At 46.1% G+C, this 21,626-nt stretch overlaps 1 protein-coding gene and 1 pseudogene across 6 annotated transcripts in view; one reads left to right on the top strand and one right to left on the bottom strand.

The window, feature by feature from the left end:
• agrn (agrin) overlaps nt 1-21,626 on the bottom strand; it is a 538,795-nt gene that overhangs the window by 9,437 nt on the left and 507,732 nt on the right. For 3 of the 6 annotated variants that reach the window (XM_072477973.1, XM_072477975.1, XM_072477977.1), the window contains 5 exons: nt 19,983-20,099; nt 18,440-18,629; nt 12,673-12,760; nt 10,798-10,821; nt 2,204-2,236 (listed from right to left, as the gene is read on the bottom strand). In XM_072477973.1, coding sequence (XP_072334074.1) covers nt 2,204-2,236; nt 10,798-10,821; nt 12,673-12,760; nt 18,440-18,629; nt 19,983-20,099 — 452 coding nt within the window. The remainder of the gene's footprint in view (nt 1-2,203; nt 2,237-10,797; nt 10,822-12,672; nt 12,761-18,439; nt 18,630-19,982; nt 20,100-21,626) is intronic. The other 3 variants (XM_072477976.1, XM_072477978.1, XM_072477974.1) reach the window with 2 other exon arrangements.
• Nucleotides 8,708-8,940, top strand: LOC140393428 (U2 spliceosomal RNA; annotated as a pseudogene).

Raw genomic sequence — 21,626 nt, 5'->3', positions numbered from 1 at the left:
GCTATGGGCCAACGGGCCTGGGAGGCACACACCCTGTTTGACTATTTGGGAAGGTTTATTCATCCAGGTTGCGTCAGGCTGGTTTATTCAACAGGACACAAGAAAATCAGACCTAAAAGCTGGATTTCACCCAATGAAATCCATTTTGGGGATTGCAGTCGCTCCCGACTGCTAAATGACCAGTGGGAGCAAGAAGGCAGAGAATGAATATTTGAAGTTTTAAAGAATTAAAATGGATAGAGTTGAGTACAATATATGTAAAGTGGAGATAGGAAGAGACTGCCGAATGTTTGCTTGGAATGGAGACTAAGGCTGATATTAATTGCTCTGACAGAAGGTGTGACAGACATCGGGGAAGGGATCATTGAAGGGATGCAGGTGAGTGAACTGTGCATTGTGTTTCTCAATTCTGGGGATGGCAAGATTGATGGAAATGGACTATTCTTGCACCGTATAGCCTGTATTTTTGACAAGCAACAACATTTCGAGACAGAAAAGAGAAGCCAGGGTAAACACAATTAAGGGCAACGGGTAATCTACTGGAAACAGAAGAGGAAGCAGAATATGTAACAGTGACGAGAAGAGAAGTGGACAAATATTTCAAGAAAAGTATGAAACGTTTCAGGAACAAACTGGTACAAGCAAGTAGGATTGGCCAAATAATCAAGCTTCTGCTGCTTTTTGATCAACTGCCAGAGGGTTCTGGAGAGGGTGCAGAGGAGGTTTACCAGGATGTTGCCTGGTCTGGAGGGTGTTAGCTATGTGGAGAGGCTGAATAGACTCGGACTGTTTTCATTAGAACGACGGAGGTTGAGGGCTGACCTGACAGAGGTCTACAAGATTATGAGGGGCATGGATAGAATGGATGGGTAGGCACTCTTTCCCAGGGTGGAGGGGGTCAGTCACCAGGGGGCATGGGTTTAAGGTCCGTGGGGCAAAGTTTAGAGGAGATGTGCGAGGCAGGTTTTTTACACAGATGGTGCCTGGAACGCGTTGCCAGGGGAGGTTGTGGAAGCAGATACATTAACGGCGTTCAAAAGGCATCTCGACAAATACATGGATAGGATGGGTATAGAGGGATACGCTACTAGGAAGTGCTGAGGATTTTGGCCAAGGGGGGTATCATGACCGGTACTGGCTTGGAGGGCCGAAGGGCCTGTTCCTGTGCTGTGTTGTTCTTTGTGTTGTGTAATACTATAATTATAAAATCCACTGCAAGAGTTCGCACATTTTCCCCATTTCTGCGTGGGTCTCACCCCCACAACCCAAAAATATGCCTGGTAGGTGAATTGGCCACGCTAAATTTCCCCTTGATTGGAAAAAAAAATTGGGTACTCTCAATTTATGAAAAAAAATCCGCCACAGCCTTGCGGTTTTGTGACGTTCAGTGTCTCAAGGCACTACCTAAAACAAAATGGTCTTTTAATCATCTATACAGATGCTGCTGCATCACCAATGTGCTTTTTTAACCAATCCCGACAAAAATACATTGTAAATGGTCCTTTCTATTTTCATTTTGGGCAGGGCTTTGTGATTGGTGGCGTGGGGAGGAGGAAGAAGTGTTTTTCCCTCTGGTCAAAGAAGAAGCTGCATTTATCTAACACCTATGCCCCCCCCTCCCCTCCCACAACATCCCCGATGCTTCACAGCCAGGGTAATGCTTTTGAAGTGTAACCACTGTTGTAACATCAGCAAGGCGTGAAGTCGGGCAAATCTTTTGATTATCGTTTAAGAGCATGACAGATCTGAGGGCAGCACAGTGGCGCAGTGGTTAGCATTGCTGCCTCATAGCGCTGAGGTCACAGATTCGATCGCGGCTCTGGATCACTGTCGGTGTGGAGTTTGCACATTCTCCCCGTGTTTGCGTGGGTTTCACCCCCATAACCCAAAGATGTGCAGGGTAGGTGGATTGGCCACGCTAAATTGCCTCTTAATTAGAAAAAATGAATTGGGTACTCTAAACTTATTTAAAAGAGCGTGAAGATCTCTAACTCCGGTGGTAATTGTACGACTGTCTCAGTGATTTCACTGAACAGCACAGATTTAGATATCCAAATCAGATAAGCTGGAAAAATCCAATTGTACAGCAAATTCAAGTGAGCTCTCATTTTCTTTTTAATTAGACCCAAGACGCGGTGATGAAAGCCACCACACAGGACAGCCACAGACAAAAGCAGTGAATGTAAGCATGGTGAAGACTCACCTTTGATCTGAAGGATAGTCCATGAACTCAGGACTTAGGGGGAAGGGGGGCAGAAAGAAAAATGCATGCATGCAGTAAGTAGCAGTGAAGATTGTTTAATTGCTGAATCATTAAGGGAAAGCTAAAGAGCACAGTCAGTAAAAAGCCAAGTTTTACCTAAATTAACCAATACATGTAAACTCTAAATTAAAAATCTGAAAGTACCAAGAATGGAAACAGTGGAACTTATTTTTTTTTTATGTTAACACACTTAAGTTGATCTTAATTCTTCAAACCAAATGTAAAATTCAGGAAATACTAACGTAGATATGAAAGATAAAGGTTAAGAAAATTTACAGTAAAGTGTTGGAGCAGCTGGGCCAGTGTTAATTGGATACTGAGTTTACCTGGCCCCTGCGCTCCAACAATGGAGTGCTTACAATAGCACATAAAAGGATGTATGGGAATAAGCCAACAGCCAATGGGCTGGATTCTTCCGCCTCGCCCGCCGCAAGAACACCATGGGCGAGACGCCGACAATGGAAAAATCCATTGAACTCGGGCTGAATTCTACGGTCGCCAGGCGAACGCAGCCAGAGAATCCCGCCCATTGTCTCTCAACCGCAGACCATATTTGAGGCAAGTAGACCCAAGGAAGGAAAATGCTAGCTAAGAGAGGGAAAGGAAATTTATCGTCAATTTCTTAAAAATACGTCACCAAAAACTCTTTGAAGAAAAAGTTGAATTATCATTCAAGGCACCAGCACAGTTTGATCCCCTGAACTGCCAATTTCCTGATCTCTATCCTACAGTATACGAGCAGAAAGGAATAGCAGAAATAGTAGTGTCCTCTTATGGCTCAATGCTGAGCTAGCTGATCTGATGGCGAAGATTCTACAAGTGGTCTTGAATTCTCCGCAGTGAAGAGGGTGTGGGTATTTAAAACGAATCACAGAATTGTTGGGTGCGGAAGGGGGCTTTGTCCCATCATGTCTGCAATAGCTCTCCGAATGAGCAACTCACATCGTACAATTCTCCCGCTGTCTGTAGCCATCGGGGATGGCCACTTCCAACTAGGTACAGAGAAACTCGCAAAGCCTGGCGGGTAAAATGGACAAGCCAAGACTCAGGCAGGCTCAGAGCCTGAAATGCATATTTGTCAGCAAAAGTCCAGACGGTATCGAAACTCCGTCCCATTAGCATTTTAATAGGGCCGATTGCATTTGATGGCCCATCTTTACCAAAACAAAGGGCTGGTACTCCAGCAACCAGGACAGTCCTAGACATTTCGGCGCCACTCCCTGTTCAAGGGAAACGCAAACAACGGGGTCAGTGACCGCTTGGGACACGCCCAGCCATCCAGATCCCCGCCCACTTATTGGCTAAGGAATCGAACGGAGTGATCAGGGATCACCCAATTAGTAAGGCCCAAATCGAAGGACCACCCAAAAGAGCGCAAAACCCCTCCCTAGTATAAGAAGAAGAGTCTGCCATATGTTCGCTCTCTTTTGGCCTTGGTACCCCGGTCACGGCCATCGCCAACTGCAGCAACACCAGAAGCGAGACCAAGTTCAACGCTCGCTACCAGGCGGAAGAGCCCAGCTGAGCAGCAGTTACTCCTTCAAACCCGAGAGATCCAGAATTGAACAGCGGCCACTGTTTTCTGACCTAAGCCGAGTGCCCGAAGTTAAGTACAGGTTGTCTTGTTGATAGGTGTAGTTAACTAGTAGTGTTTATGTTGCATGACTAATTGTGTGTAAATAAAGTACCCTTGACCTTGAACTAACTGGTGTTTGGCTCTTTGATCGATAGCTGGTTGAAACTTCTGGTGGTATCATTCGATACCTGGCGACTCTAAGCATTCGGACATAGATAACATAGAAAGAAGGGCAAATTCACTGATTGCCATAATTGGAACAGAGCCCAGAAAAGACAAAGTAGAAAAGAAAGGCAACATGTCTACTCCTCACCCTGCACACTCTTCATTTTCAGGTACCAGTCTAATTCCTTTCTGAATGCTTCAATTGAACCTGCCTCCATCACAATCTCAGGCAGTGCATTCCAAACTGTAATTCCAAAACCAGTTTATCTGTGGCATCCAAAGAAATATACTTATTCTGTACCTTTGCAAACTGACAAAGAACCATCCCATTCTAACCCTGTAGTCCTGTGAGCCTTTTATTTAAAAAAAGAGTGCGCAAAAAGAATACTTTGCTCCAGGAGCATGACAAAATAGGGATTTGGTATTTTAAAACAAATCTTTGTTATTAATATGATATCAAACTATTTAACATCACACCTGAAAATAGCTTACAATTACCCCTGAAACAATACTACTCAATACAGTAAATACAATACCTTTAATTACTATCTCTATTCCCAATTAAACAACAGGAAATAAAAAACATACAGCTCCCAATCCATCCTACGTTCCAGTGGCACAGATTATTAACATTAGCTTTCCAGAACATATTTGGCTCCTGTTAGAACCACTGCAGACTCTGGCTGGATGTCCCCAAAAGGCTGTTTAAACTGGTTTGTTTAAGCTTTCCCCTTGTCCTCAGACAAGTCTGCTCTGCTTTAAATACCATTGAATCTTTTTTTTGATCTATCCTACTGTGAGCAAAATACTTTAATTATGGTCCAAAAGGGTAGTCAGTTATAAACTCAATTCAAAAATAACTCAATTTCTTAAAATGTCTGAATACCACAGCTCCGCCCAGCAATGCCATCATCTCCCAAAGCTGAAAACATACAACTCCCCAGACTCCCCCTAGTCAAACAACATTGCATTAGCCCAGGCTGAAAACACATTCCTCTGGTCACTTTCACCTCTGGCAGGGTGGAACGGTGGCGCAGTGGTTAGCACTGCTGCCTCATGGCATCGAGGACTACTGCAGCCAAACAAACTCGAACCCAGACTGTTAATCCGCCCCCCCCCCCCCCCCGCATGACGTATTTTGTGGCAGCGTAGGCAGCCCGCTTTTACTGTGACTCGCACCCTCTGTCGCTGGGGAACGTACCCCGGGACTGGAGGGGGGGGGGGGGGGAATGCCATCGATGGGACCCAAAGATCCCGCTGACGGGAAGGGTCGGAACACTTTGGCCCTTGGTTTGGTTTTATTTCCATTCCTGGAAAAATGCAAATTAGTTTGACCAAAAAAAAGACGAATGCAATCTGCGCCTGGATTGCTGATTGTGCCAAATCGTAAAATGTATGAAGCCGAATAAGAGGCCGGAATTCTCCGACCATCTGTTGGTGGCGGGATTCTCTGGTCCCGACAGCGCCCGGGTCTCCCGGTGGCGTGGGATGGTTTCAATGGGAATCCCGATTGATAGCGGCGGGAACAGAGAATTCTGCCGCCAGCGGATGGCGCAACGCTTCCCATGCCGAGAATCATGCAGCGGAGAGGCCAGGAAATCCCACCCAGTGTCATCAAGAGCCCGAATGCCTGTGTTTAATTTATTGGGAAAAGGAACTCACACCGTCAAATAAATGCTGCAATATCCACGCGGAATCTGGAGATCCCGCAGTTTAATTTGTTGCATCAACCTCCGAATCAGATCAGACTGATGACATGATTCAGGCACTCTCAAGGGGGGACCTGGTCCTCCATTGTTCCTATAGCATGTCCCTGTCAGTATCTCCCTCGATAAGGAGGAGTACGATGAAGATAAGGATGAAGATTTCTCAAGGAAAAGAGTACATTTTAATTCTCTTCCCCATCATTATATTTTTTATGAAGCGTAAAGATCATTTTACAAATGTGGCATTTCACTACTGCGAATTATGTAAAGCTGGATTTGTATAATGCGGAGTATTGGGAGGAGCAAAATGTTATTGTTTAATAATAACATCGTTCCTCTTGCCTTTGTTCCCGGAAATCAAATGTATCTATACAAGGTCAATATTACACAGATGTGCCGGTAATCCTAAAGTTTTGCTTTAATATCTTCCATTCACAGAACATAGTTTGTTTCTTATTCAACCCAAACGGTCAGACGCTCGTCAAGAAGTATGAGGAATAAAGACAGGGGGTTGGAAAAGAAAAGAGGTCCATCAACAGCTGAGGACAAGACCATCTGAACCATTAACCGGCCTTCTCTTTGCAAATTCCAATCTGCTGTGCACCTTCAAAGGTTCTGCTTTCCATCATCTGTATCTTTTATGTTTGATCTCGGAAATGCGGAAGACGATGGCCTGAATTTTGGTCAAGCCGCAGAGTCTCACAGCATTACATAACCGGTGATGGAGACCTGAAGCTGGATGTCCCACCTGGAACCTTGCACTACCATTTTCCCAGTGGTGGGAATGGTGGAATGGGTTCCAACTTGCACATCCGTGGCACATGGAGGGGCTGGTTTAGCACAGGGCTAAAGAGCTGGCTTTGAAAGCAGACCAAGGCAGGCCAACAGCACGCGCGCGCGACCCCGGGGGGGCCTCCGCTGTGGCCTGGCTCACGATCGGGGCCTACCGATCGGCGGGCCGGCTTCTCGGGCTGGGGGCCTCTTTTGTTCCGTGCCGGCCCCTGTAGACCTACGCTATGTTGTGTCGGGGCCGGCGCGGAGAAGGAAGCCACTGCGCATGCATGGTAATCACGCTGGTCCCACTGGGCATGAGAGGACCCTGCGGAGCCCATCTGATGCTGGGATCGGCAGCTGGAGCAGCGTGGGTCGTTGCAGTGCCGTGCTGGCCCCTTGTAGGGGTCAGAATTACTGCTCCTGAGGCCATGTTGACGCCCTCGAGAAACGCAACGGCGTTTATGACGGCATCAATACTTAGCCTCAGGATCAGAGAATCCCGCCCAAGGTCTTGGGAGTAGGAGTAAATTCAGCCTACTTGATGCTGAAAATAAAATGCCATTCAAGAAACCTATTCTTAAAGTTTTTCAACCTCAAAGCTTTCTATAGATATGTCAGGAATAAAAGAATGACTAGGGTAAGAGTAGGTCCAGTCAAGGACAGTAGTGGGAAGTTGTGCTTGGAGTCCGAGGAGATAGGAGAGGTGCTAAATGAATATTTTTCGTCAGTATTCACAAACCTTATTGAGTTCTTTGAGAAGGTGACCAAACAGGTGGATGAGGGTAAAGCAGTTGATGTGGTGTATATGGATTTCAGTAAAGCGTTTGATAAGGTTCCCCATGGTAGGCTACTGCAGAAAATACGGAGGCATGGGATTCAGGGTGATTTAGCAGTTTGGATCAGAAATTGGCCAGCTGGAAGAAGACAAAGGGTGGTGGTTGATGGGAAATGTTCAGACTGGAGTCCAGTTACTAGTGGTGTACCACAAGGATCTGTTTTGGGGCCACTGCTGTTTGTCATTTTTATAAATGACCTGGAGGAGGGCGTAGAAGGATGGGTGAGTAAATTTGCAGATGACATATCTTTGAATTTGTCTATATATGTGTTTCTGGAACAGACCTCTTCATTCACCTGAGGAAGGAGCAGCGCTCCGAAAGCTAGTGACATCGAAACAAACCTGTTGGACTTTAACCTGGTGTTGTAAGACTTCGTACTGCCTTTTGAGGAAGAGAGTTCCAGAGACTCGCCACCCTCTTGAGAGAGAAACATTCTCCTCGTCTCATTTGCATTGAATGCAGCAGTGAAGATGATCAGGGTTTAACTTCTGCTCTTTGGGACGCCTGACATGAGTTGAGCCAAGTGGTCTTCCTGGCTTTATTCTGGTGCAATGTAGCTCCCTATGTAGCTGCATCCAAACTCCCAAAGCGCAAGACAGCATTTTCCACATCCTGCTCTGAATGGACAGTTAACTCCAGATGAATTAACAACTAACCACAAATTTATATGATTCTCCAGGCCGTGCGCTAATGGACAAGAAAATATGCTTGGAGAGAAAGCCATTTATCAGCCCTGATGAGAAGGATGTTGCAGGATTTCTGCGTAATCAGGTGAAAGAAGCACTTTTGACTCAAATGTGCTAATTTTTTAAAGTCCAATATCAGACGATGGGAAATTATTTGCACAGCAGCGTTTACTCGGCTGCACACTTAGAGAGTATAAACAGCATCATTATGAGTGAGAGCTGGAAGGAGACTTTTGAAGTATTTCATTTGAGAGATTCTTTTGAAAAGAATAACAAGAGAAACCAGAACGCTGTCTGTCAGGAAACACTCAGCCGTTTTGTTCCTGTCACCACTAGAACGGCAATGCCTGGCAAGAATGACGAGGTGGTCAGCAGGCGAGAGCAGGATTTTGCACAACAGGATGGAACCTTTCTCAGTTTAAGGTTAAGTGGTGAGGCCAGGAGGGGTGAGATGTGAAATTGGTCATGATCAGGGGGGAGGAGGGAGGCCCAAGGTTTCCTCTTTGGGCACGAAGAAACACAATGTTAACATTAATAATTCTCCGCAATAAAATTGTAACAAAAAAGTTTAATTCTGAACTAGGTATCAACTGCCCCAATTATACCTGTCCTCAGGTTTTGCTGGTGGGCGTTCGTGTTATGTTAATTGTATTGTTAAGGATAAACAAGTGGAGGGTATTGATGAAAGTATCTTGAGCACCATCGCTTCTCGGCCTTTTGGCTCAGATCAAGTGTCAGATCGACCCCAGGATGAGGTGCGATGCCTTTTCCTGTCAGCTTGGATCTTGTATGTCTCTCTTGAGGAGACCATGAATTAGCTTCAATTTGAATTTGAGTTGCTTTTTGGAGCAAGCAATGAGATGGATTAAGGGTTTGCCCTGCCCACTCTGCGCATTGGCTTTGTAACTTTAAGGATGGGATAAAAGAACATTTTTTAAAAGTATCTCGAGCACCTAAAAAAGAGACTAGGTCCAGACGGCATGCTCTGGAGGGGCATAGCCCGACCAGACCAGACTGTCTGCGCTATACTGTTGTTACATTCCCGGCTGGCTGGCCTTGGGAGGGCGCATGCAGCGTCCACTGTTACACTTCAGGCCTTCCGCGATCGGTGGGCGGCGGCTGTGCATTGTCACCCCCAGGAGTGATATTCTGGGTTTAATTAGTTAAGTTCCCTTTGACATTTTGTTTTGTGTCAGTGTTTTTTGTTACAGTGCCTCTTTAAGGGGATGATCATTAGTTAAACTGTACATTTGGTTTTAATTTACCCAAATGAGTAAACAAAAGGGGGATTGCTGGGAAATGGGGTTGTTGGGAGGTAGGAGGCAGCGATACGTAATGCTGCTTTCTGTGAATAAACCTCAAGAAAAGGATGTGTTTCTCGGTTCATACTTCACCACCTGGCTTAACTGGCACTAGTGGGTCCAGCATTGTCTGTGACTTTGCAGTAATAATTGCATCAGGGTCAAAAATATGCCTCAGACCCCAATTATATGGCAGATGGGCCCAAGGCTGCTGAAAACCCAGCAGCTAAAATGGCAGCTTGTGCCAACGTGGTGGGAAATATCAACCTGCCATTTTAACCATGCACCCCTGGTTGAGGCAAAATATTCCCACATCTGATTTATTCCTTGTTAAAAAGCATACTTTAAACAAGATTATTTGAATTTTTATACAGAGATATTCAGTGACAACATATTCACGTTGACCCAGCGACTAGCATAGTTTTCAAAATAAAGGTCTTCAGTTCCATAGCCCAGTGGTAGGGAATTTTTCTTCCTCTGCTAATTGTTCCAAGCTCACTGCCCTGAGGTGGAAGGGGAATGAAATAATGGATGGTTTTGCAGTATCACAGGACACACAGGTGAGTTTGTTTACAGGTGTGCACGCTGACCTGATCGCTGTGCCCTGGGGTATGGGTACAGCTAAACCTTCCCTCTATAATCACAGGAAAAGTCACCCGAAACTGTATGCGCGTACTCCCCACAACAGCCGAGTCTCACATTTCAGGCCAGTCCTCCCACTTGTGCTGGTTGCGCAATGTAAACTTTGATGGGGGAAAACACACTTTGATTTAAAATCAGACTCTTTGAGGTAATGTGCCGAGAAACTCTTGCTGCGTAACTATAAGAACAGATAAATGGAGGTCAGAGATTGTGCGGGAAGTGGAGGAATTAATATTATGGCAACGCCAGAAGTATTTTATTTTAAGCCATAAGATACAGGTTGTGTTTCCAGCACTGTCTCGCGCTCAGTAGTTGTAAGTCGACAGAATACAACCCAGGAGATCCAGAGATTGCTGCATGGTTCTTGAAGACATCTGCCTTCATTGACAAGGAGCCACTCAACACCTTTTATTTCACCTTTTATTTAAGGGGCTTTAATTTTAGGCAAGGCCTAACTCCCAGGTCTTGTGTGGCTGGATGCCAGACCCTTAGTGAATACCGGCATATACCAACAGGTTTTACGAGATTTGTTCCGTAGACAACAGTCCCCTTTGATGCAATCTGAAAACTGCCTAAATTATATATTAATTGCCTGGGAAGAGGAAAATATAAGAAAAGCACACATTGGGAAATTGTGAGGTATGAAAAGTAAGCCATAACACAGCTAAGAAATCTCCAACATGCCTGAGGAACATGGGTTTATGTTCATATTCCACAATCTACTCCTCCCAAAAGGTGCTTTTCACACACATGCCATCTCCTTGCATATTTGACATTATGGTCATGTAAACATGGTGGGGAAGGGGTATAACATATGAATGAGTTCAGTATCTGGACATTGTACTTACTCTGGGATCTCATTTGCAAGATGGCTTGAGAGTAGAGAAAACAAGGACACACATAAGAGACAAAAACAGCCACGGCACAATGGTAAAACTGGGACAGGCACAAATCACTTACTGAAGGAGAATTTCTAAGAACCAGACAAAACAAAGGAAAACAAGACGGTTTGTCGGTAATACAAATAAATCAGCTCCATATTTGGATTTCTGCATGGATTGACCTGCGGCGTATGAATGCTTAAAAGTAACACACAATACACTTTGGCATTAAAACAAATCAAAATGGCGGATCTTAGCTTCCCCAACATTTGACATTTGAACCCTCCTCAGTTTCAGTGCATGAGTTCCGTTGAATCTTGAAGGGGCTTCAGAAATGAAGCTGCCTTTCAGGAAGGTCATCACCTTGCGGTAACTGTTCTCTTTATTGGTCAGGAGGTCACATTGGAAGTGGAGCAAAGCCCTCGATCCTCAAGGCAGAAATTTCCATTAAAAGAGCAGCTTAAGCCACATGGTACAAAGATCAGAATTCATACACTGAGGGTGGAATTTAGTGGTCTGTTCACCGCGGGTGCAAATCCCGATATGTCTGCTAAATCTCCCTTTGAGATCGTCCCCGCTGGTGACGTGATCTGCTTCACGGCCCCTATTACCATGAAATTTAATCAATTTAAATATGCTTTAAACGGCCTTACGCTGTAGCGTCCACTCAGAATGGATCCCCCCCCCCCTCCACACACACACACACACACATACACATATCCCCGGTAGGGTGACATCGTGCCGGTGCAAATCACAACTGTTTTTTAACTGCAAAAAACAGTCGTGATGAACACATCGAGGCACGAAGGTGCCTGGAGGCCCCAGGTGTTGAGGGTTAAGGCAGGGCAGTGCACATTGGGACCCTGACAGTGCCCCCTGGAGGGCTCTGGTGGGGGGGGGGATAAGTGGGAAGTGTCCAATGACAGCGCAGAGGTGTGGAGGGGGGGGGGGGGGAGAGAGAGAGGCTAGAACCCCTATGACAGTGCTGGGGGAGGGTAGGGGATAGTGCCCCCCCTATACTTACGCGGTGGGGGTCACCTTGAAGCTTGTGGTCCTCTGTGTCCATGGCAGGGTTGGGGAACTTATTTTAAACGCAGGTCGGGGGTGGCTCTTTAAAGATAGTGCCTGATCACTGTGGAGCCGGCCATGCCAGCTCTGTCAGGCCATGCCCTGCCAGGGTGACAGCGCAAACCACACCCCAGACTTTCTCTACATTAAGTGACAGAAAATCTGGTCTGAAAACTCGGCCCATTTTTGGGGGAAAATTGCGCCCTTAGTGTGACGGGAAAATTGGGACTAAGACAGCCCCAAGGTTGTATTTGCGGTGAAAGATATACATTCTAGTTTTTGTTAATTCTTTTTTTTTTAAATTTAGAGTACCCAATTCATTTTTTCTAATTAAGGGGCAATTTAGTGTGTTCAATCCACTTACCCTGCACATCTTTGGGTTGTGGGGGCGAAACCCACGCAAACACGGGGAGAATGTGCAAACTCCACACGGACAGTGACCCAGAGCCGGGATCGAACCTGGGACCTCGGCGCCGTGAGGCGGCAGTGCTACCACTGCGCCACCGTGCTGCCCACTTTGTTTGTTAATTCTAAGCATTAATGAAGTGTGTTAAGAAAATGGTGGTAAACATTGACAGGCAAGTTAACTAAAGCACCTCAATTTGTGTCGGTAATGTTAAAGGAAGGGGCAGGTGGAAAGGTGTGCTGCCCATGAGCTGAGGTGGGGAACAACGCACAGTGTCCCAAAGTTAGGGAGAAAATCTACAATTTCTGGTTGTGTCAAATACTGAACATGGTACCAGCAATCATTCATGTGCAGAAAACATGACGTACCTCCTTGTTACTGAATTGTGATATTCTATAAAAGTCCGCCCATTAAAAGCTATAGATTCACTTTCACCTGCAGACTTCTCTTCGAGTGCTGTAGAAACAGGGAAAACAATATAGTCTAATTATATTCAACCATCAATTTCAGAATAAAACTTCATTATGTGGCATCAGGGGCATTTGGAACACGTTTATTTCAAGTCCAAACAGAAAGGCATATAATGTGAAATTTTGCAACTTCGAGTTCTCAAGTCATATCTTTAAGTGGATTATGACTCTGTTGCATTTGTTTGCTGGCCCGTTTAGGCACAAGCTAAAATCTAGTGTACATGTATCCTTCATAACAGGAGGCTGACAAATAAGGCAATAGAACCCGAGCTTAAAATAACGACGGCTTAGACTCGGCACTCTTGGACACATCTCAACTCACTTTCTAGAAATAAATATCCTGTTTTGTGCAGGAGACAACACCGTGTGCAACAAACATGCACATAAAATGCTGGCGTGAATTAAATATGCAATCGTGCTCAAGCATATCCACAAATGTCAGTTATTCATCTTGTGTGGGTCCTATACTTTTTAGGGCATATTCACAACACCTATTTTCAGGGATTCCCAAATGGTGAAGTCAGCCACTCCGCTGCTCGAAATGGGACTGACTCATACAAAGTAGGAAAGTCCCAGATTTGATTCCCTTCCTGCATGTCAATTGAGCTGGGTGGCTGTGTGAGCACTAACCGGCCGCACCACAGCTGATCTGGAGGGGTGGGGTGGAATTGACTCCCTCCTGACTAAGGAATGTGTCGGAGCAGACTCAGTGGGTGTGGGAGTGGAGCGAAACTGGTGCTCCATCTCCCATGTACAACCTATCGACAATGCATTGCCTGGCTTCACACACAATGTCGCCATTTGAGCAGGTGAGTGACATCCAACTGTAACCCAGCACCTTAATGAAGAAGAGCAGAAACAGAAATTAAATCACACTGATTTCCTCCTGAATTAATAGCCTCTGATGGGTCTGATAAAGACACTTTCTCAGACCATGCATTAACTAAGATTTTCCTTGGATGGCATTGACTGAAATACAAAAAAATCATGCAAGCTATTTAGCTAATTATAGAATTTTTAAAAAGTGAGTTCTTAAGAGTTACACGACATGCAGTATTTACAATGATTGTGACCGCACATTACATGACAGGTTACTTATTGCAATTAAGAACAGATCTGTGGTTAAGAAGTACCAGTAGCCTTCTTGAAACAAAGTTCATTTAAAACAACATTCATTTATCGATATTAACAAGAGGCAAATAAGATCCGAGGTGGCCTGGTAAGTTTATCCAGTGAATTGAGGCGGTCTGGGGCGTCATAGCTTTGTCTGCTCAGAGTTAATTAACTGACACCTGAGCAGCGGCAGTTGGTAACACACCTGCCTCTAAATCGGGTTCTGGGTTCAAATTCCACTCCAGGGCTCGAGCACAAAAGTGACACTCCGCTGCAGCACTAAGGGAGTACTGCACTGTCAGAAGTGCCATCTGTCAGGGCAGCACAGTGGCGCAGTGGGTTAGCCCTGCAGCCTCACGGCGCCGAGGCCCCAGGTTCGATCCTGGCTCTGGGTCACTGTCTGTGTGGAGTATGATCGTTCTCCCCGTGTTTGCGTGGGTTTCGCCCCCACAACCCAAAGATGTGCAGGGTAGGTGGATTGGCCACGCTAAATTGCCCCTTAATTGGAAAAAAAAATGAATTGGGTACTCTAAATTTAAAAAAAAAGAAGTGTCATCTGTCAGATAAGACTGAGACCAAGATCTCACTTGCCTGGTGTGGATGGATGCAAATGCTGCTATTTCTAAAGAGCAATGATATGGAGTTGCCGGCATTGTGGGCACAGTAAGAAGTCTTACAACCAGGTTTGTTTGGACTCACCTATGAAGGAGCTGCGCTCCGAAAGCTAGTGATTCCAAACAAACCTGTTGGACTTTAACCTGGTGGTGTAAGACTGCTGACTGATTTCAAAAGAGAGCAGGGAAGTTATTCCTGGAGTCCTGGCCAATATCATCCCTCAATCAACACCACAAAACAAAGATTATCGGGTCATTATCGCATTGTTGTTAGTGAGAGCTCACTGTCCTGTTTTCCACAACAGTGAATGTATGTCATTGGCAGTAAAGCACTTTCATATCCCCGGTAGCTGTGAAAAGCACTCGATCAGGGTTTCCTAAACTTCTCTGGCCACAGAACCCTTTTGATTTCCCAAGAACCCCGAAGAAACTTTCTTATTGTGTTGAAGAGTTAAACAACAGAAAAGTGAATGATTTTGAGCAACAAGGACAAACATATCTTTTCTATTATACATTTATTATAATTAAATCTTCCTTTTGACATTTTTTAAAGGAATGAAGATGCCCCCTTTGCTCAAATGTGTTTAATATTAGGATGCTGCTGGAGAGCTGGGTTTATATCCGGCACACACACACACACACGCGCACCTTCATCACTCACATTCTTACTTTTCTCTCAAACACAGACTCACGCATTCCACCTGGACAAATGTGCCCAACCCGACAGCTGCCTTGGTTTAATCTTCCAAGGAAAGGGTGGTCCACCCTGACCAGGTTCAGGACTGGTCGCGACATCCTGCTCGGCCAACCTCCACAGATGGGGCATTAGTGTCAGCCCCCGATGTGCCTGTGGGACAGCAAACTATGCTTCACGTCATAGAAGAATGTCCATTCACAGACTCAGCGGAGGCCTATCCACACTCAACAGCTTGGCTTAGGGGCTTTGCATTCGCTAAATAAATAAAAATGATCATACATTTCTCTCTCGCACACACTCACTCACCTCTCACTCACTCACATACACCTCTCTCTCGCACACACTCACTCACCTCTCAAACGCGTAACCTATCTCTCTCACACACTCACATGCATATACACCTCTCTCTCGCATTCACTCACTTCTCACACGCTTAACCTATCTCTCTCTCACACACACACTCACTCCTCTCTCTCATACACACTCAGCTTTGTCTGTCTCTCTCTCACACACATACACACAAAGATATAAAGAATGGAATTTTGAGAGCCCGCTGTGGCTGCTAAATTCCGTGTCGTGAGAGGGCCATAACGGGATCGGCGCCGGTGAGATCTCAGTTTGAGATATCCCCCCACCCCACCAGTGACGTGATTTTCATGAATTTTAATGGATTTATGCCCTCGCATGCGGCCACCCTTCCCCCCACCCCCCAATGGTGGCGTGATCCATGTTGGCATCGAATCATTACTTGTTTTCAAAAGTGAAAACCAGTTGTAATGCCGGGGGGGTGGAAGTGAGTACAGCTCTCAGCGGGCTTCAATGTAACTTTGTGATCGGGCGCTAGATTGCAGAACCCAGCCTAGCCGGTGAGCTTAGTCCCCATCCCCTCAGCTGTATAATCCTCACCAGCACTTTGAAATTGCTCAGAGTGCGGTTTAATCGGGTGAGAAAAGGCATCTCTGAAGCCAGTGAGTTTCAGACAGCTTTTGTTGCCTGATGGGGCACCCACACATTCACCTCACTCTCACACACGCACACTCTCGCACACTCTTCACTCACACACACGCCCCACTCTCACACACAAATACACCTCACTTTCTCACACACAAATACACATCACTCTGTCACGCACCTCACTCTCACACACACACAACTCACTCACATCTCACACTTCATTCTCACTCACACCTCACACCCCTCACTCACACACACCTCTCTCTCATACACACACAGACACCTCACTTTCACACACACATACCTCATTCACACCCACACGCCTCGCTCTCTCACACATCACTCACACAATCTCACTCTCACACGCACCTCACTCACACTCATGCACTTCACTCACACACCTCACTCACACCCACACATTTAATCTCACACCCACACACTTCACTCTCACACCCACGCACCTCTCACATCAATACCTCACTCTCACACCCACCTCACTCTCACACCACGCACCTCACTCTCACACCACGCACCTCACTCTCACACCACGCACCTCACTCTCACACCCACACACCTCACTCTCACACCCACACCTCACTCTCACACCCACACACCTCTCACACACCTCACTCTCACACCCACACACTTCACTCTCACACCCACACATCTCACTCTCACACCCATGCAACTCTCTCACACTCCTCACTCTCACACACCTCACTCTCACACACCTCACTCTCACACAACTCACTCTCACACACCTCACTCTCATACCCACACCTCTCTCACATACCTCACTCTCACACCCACACACTTCACTCTCACACCCACACATCTCACTCTCACACCCATGCAACTCACTCACACTCCTCACTCTCACATACCTCATTCTCACACCCACACACCTCACTCTCACACACCTCACTCTCACACACCTCACTCTCACACCCACATCTCACTCTCACACGCTTCCCTCTCACACCCACACACCTCACTCTCACACCCACACACCTCACTCTCACACCCACACCTCACTCTCAGACCCACACACCTCACTCTCACACACCCCACTCTCACACCCACCTCACTACTCACACCTCACTCTCACACCCACGCACCTCACTCTCACACCCACACACACCTCACTCTCACACCCACACACCTCACTCTCACACACTTCACTCTCACACCCACACACACCTCACTCTCAGACCCAGACACCTCACTCTCACACACCCCACTCTCACACCCACCTCACTCCTCACACCTCACTCCTCACACCCACACACACCTCACTCTCACACCCACACACCTCACTCTCACACACCTCACTCTCACACCCACACACACCTCACTCTCACACCCACACACCTCACTCTCACACACCCCACTCTCACCTCACTCCTCACCTCACTCTCCTACACCTCACTCTCACACCCACACACACCTCACTCTCAGACCCACACACCTCACTCTCACACACCCCACTCTCACACCCACACACCTCACTCTCATACACCTCACTCACACCCACGCACATCACTCTCACACCCACACACACCTCACTCTCACACCCACACACCTCACTCTCACACACCTCACTCTCACACCCACGCACCTCACACCCACACACCTCACTCTCACACCCACACACCTCACTCTCACACCCACACACACCTCACTCTCACACCCACACACTTCACTCTCACACACCCCACACACACGGCACACCCTCTCTATCATGTGCCGGTAGTCCACATTCTCCCAACCCCACCCGTGCCCCGTTCTTCTCCTTGCCTCACTCTCATTTCCAGTCCGCAGTCACCTTTCCTGGAACTTTGAAGACTTACTTTGCTGGTGTTTCCAACTCGTCCAATCAGAGGATCACTGCATTGGCTGCTGATAAGCTCCCCAGTGAGTCTCTCTGCAACCAATGCAGGGAGAAGCCAGCCTCTGATTGGACAAACTGCTTTGCAGCATTCTTCAGTTTGGGAAACGTTGCACGAGATAAATGCAGTCTGTCTTTCTCTCCGGAATTGCCCACAGCTCTTCGAGAGGAGGAAAATCAGCCAGTGTTCCCACTTCTGATCACAATGTAGTGACCCCAGTTGAAAACGTGTGAAAGTCAGTTTCAGGGTATTATGTTGTATGCAGGTGACAGGCCTCTGCTATAAATACCCATCAAGTAGGAGCACAGGTCGAGTGAAGGAGTCGACCCCTTAAGGGGGAAAATAACTGAGAAAAGAGATGACGATCAGAACTTCACACAAAACACAGATTACCCTACCTTTTTCACACTGTAGTCCTGAAAACCCACGCTGGCACATGCAATCATAATCCTCGAGTCTTGGACTACAGATTCCGCCATTGCGGCATGGATTGCGTCTGGCTGTGCATGGGTGGGAGCGGTAATTGGAGATTTCCATGGCCTTTTTAATGTTTTCTCTTTTAAGGAGTGGAACAGATTTTATTGAAAGCTAGGAGCAAATTCAGAAGAAGAAACCAATTACAAAACGGTTGCCATTTTTTAAACCTGGGAACGACGCAAACAGCACTCATTTATAAAATACCTCAACAAAGATATTTTGATTTGATGAACTTAGTTCCAAAAAAAATCAAGCTTCCTTTTGAAACAACAAAACTCAACCCACCAATATCGCGTTCCGTTCAGGGTTCAGGAACGCACCCAACATGGGAACTAGTTCTGGAGCCCCACTTTGTAATGCTTGTTGTAGACACACCCATTGCTACTCTGAAATGGGGAGCCAACCCAAGGTCAGTGAGCGGGCCCACCTTCCAATCAGAGATGGAGAGCGGACCCCCAAGGTTGGAGGGCCAATTGGAGGCCCTCCAGCACTCGTCCACTGGCTGAGGTAGGAGATGCCCTGAATCTGACAATGGAAGGAGGGGGTGAGAGCAAAAGGGGGGGTGGGGGGAGGCCAGGTATTTCTATTGATTTTTAAAACAGCCACAGTGGCCCAGGCATAATCCTGGAGGCCTCCGCCCCAGGGCTTGGCCAGTGGCTGAAGTCGTGGTGGCTCCGCGGCTGTTCCTTGGTGCGAGAACAGTGCTGAATTCCGCATCACAGCCATGTTGAAATGAAATGAAAATGAAAATCGCTTATTGTCACAAGTAGGGTTCAATGAAGTTACTGTGTAAAGTCCCTAGTCGCCACATTCCGGCGCCTGTTCGGGGAGGCTGGTACGGGAATTGAACCGTGCTGCTGGCCTGCCTTGGTCTGCTGTTATCGGGGTGAGTTGCTGAGTGGAGGGCAGGAGCTCTAACCCCTCGGAGTGTACCAACTTGGGAGTGCCATTTTGGATGGTGGGGGGTGGGGGAGGTTTGTATGTCGGTGTCCAAAAGAGGTCGCTCCCAGTTCTTTTGGTGCCGACGGTGCACGGTTAAGAAAATTCTGGGTGAAGAAAGGGATTTGGGGGCAATGTCTGCTCTTACAAATCAGAAGCACAAGGTGCATTAAACTAGATGCTGCGCAATCTAGTTTCAAAGGAAAATAAAATGCAAAGTCTTGACGTCGCTGCGCCAACTCCTGATTTTTATTTTAATCGAAAAAGAAATGCCCCAAAACACCGCTTAAACTTATGCGTCAAAACATGTCTGAAACAAGTTAACTGAACATTTCCGCAACAAATTTAAAACTTAACGATAAGCTCAAATGTTGAGAAAGTACAAGTATGTATGATAAGATTGTTTTCCAATCTAGGAATAAAGAGCAAAATCTAATTAGGAGGAGCAACTAATCGTTTTTAATCAGTTCTTGGTCCCTAATTCCTACTTGAGGGCAATTCAATAAATGTTCTAATTATATTTACCTTCTGAATTGCTCCCGTAAATCCAGAGGTGATTGCAGCTGCGCGGGCAAATTTATTGAAGTTCGGTGCTCCTCCCACATACAGGGCCTCCTTGAGGTTCAGTGCTGTGTGTGGGGCCTTGGGGATGAAGAACATCTTTACATTTAATTGCATGATCTTTGCAGGAGATGTCATCCATTTAAATGACAATGCATCAAACCAGTAGCCAAACACGGCACAATGCTTCAACAAAAAGTCATTCTGTTACCATAACAGTACAAGGTTTAATTCCGATGGGGTTTTTTTTGTTACAATTGAAGAAACTGCACTAGAGTCACATGCCAAGAGCTTTTCATTCCATGGTTACTTTTAATAATAGACCAAATTGATTGTTTTCAAATTGACAGACTGGCTTTAAGCTTCCGCACAATTATTAACAGTATAATTCTGTAACAATGGAGCAAGATACTAGTTAATGGGGTTGGTGGGCAGGGGAGGGGTGGTGTTGCTAGGGGAATGCACTGGGCTGGAAAACTGACAACGACAACGCCCAAATAAGTTTCATGGAGGAAATGAATAACTAAACGAAAACCTTGATGAAGTGGAACTGAAATTCCAACTGTACAGCGTTGTATCCCATTCACACTGCGCTAATGAAGTCTGTTTCTGTTTACAAGTCAGCGATGTGTGTTGTTTTCTAAAGATAAGATTCGACTCACAACGTTTCAGCACAAGTTTATGATTGATAAGGGTAAGGCTTAGTTACCTTTAGGAAACAGCTTTGCAAAAAAGGAAAAGCTGCTTCTGAAATATCCTAATGCAGAACTGCCCGCTTGTGAAAATGTTGTGAACAATTGCGGTGCGAGCGAGGTGTGCTTGCTGTTAGTCAGGAAGGCGCTCGCTCAGACCTCTTTCCTGAAGCTGCCATTTCGCCCTCCCCAAAAGCTGGAGTTAAAGACTCTCAAAAAAATACCGGCCAACAGCTGCCGTCTCTGTGTAAAACTCTAGATCAGATCACGCCAGTGACTTGTTCAAACTTGTACACATTTAAAATAGAGTCCTACACATAACAAGACAGGAGCCCAAATTGAAATGTGCTGATCAATTAACACAAATGCTTCTGGATGGTCAGGATTATTTACCTTCTGTTCATCAGCCAACTTCACAGTTTCAGCTGTCAGGCGTGAGCACTGGTTTCAGGGGACGAGAGGCACAGTGGTGATCTAATTTAATTTAAATGTGCCGGGTAAGATGTTCTTTGGGTAATCAGTACCTTTTTTTCATCATCGCCGGGCTCAGTATTGCTAAATGGCAAACTTGGCCTTTGTGGCTTCCCTCAAACAAAAATCCGTGATCCATTTGTGTTGGTTGCTAATGAATGTTTTTATCAGCGATTACAAATAAATCCCTTTCCAAATCCCCCCATCGAGTGCTACGATCAATGAGTAACCAGAAACAGACCAACAGGTTGCCATATGAGCTTGTGTGTGCCAAATGGGATGCGAGACAAGATTAAAAATGTATGAGATGAATGAATAATGTCAAACGAATTCGACAAACGCCTCACGAGGGAACACACAAATACTCGCACACACACATAACATAATCTCATGCTTCTCAGGTTAAGGTTAGTGGTGACCTTGCTTGTGTTAGAGATAAACATTA

Source organism: Scyliorhinus torazame, chromosome 16, assembly GCF_047496885.1.
Source record: "Scyliorhinus torazame isolate Kashiwa2021f chromosome 16, sScyTor2.1, whole genome shotgun sequence".
In the NCBI taxonomy this organism is placed as follows: domain Eukaryota; kingdom Metazoa; phylum Chordata; class Chondrichthyes; order Carcharhiniformes; family Scyliorhinidae; genus Scyliorhinus; species Scyliorhinus torazame.
This window is presented reverse-complemented; position numbering and strand designations above follow the sequence as displayed.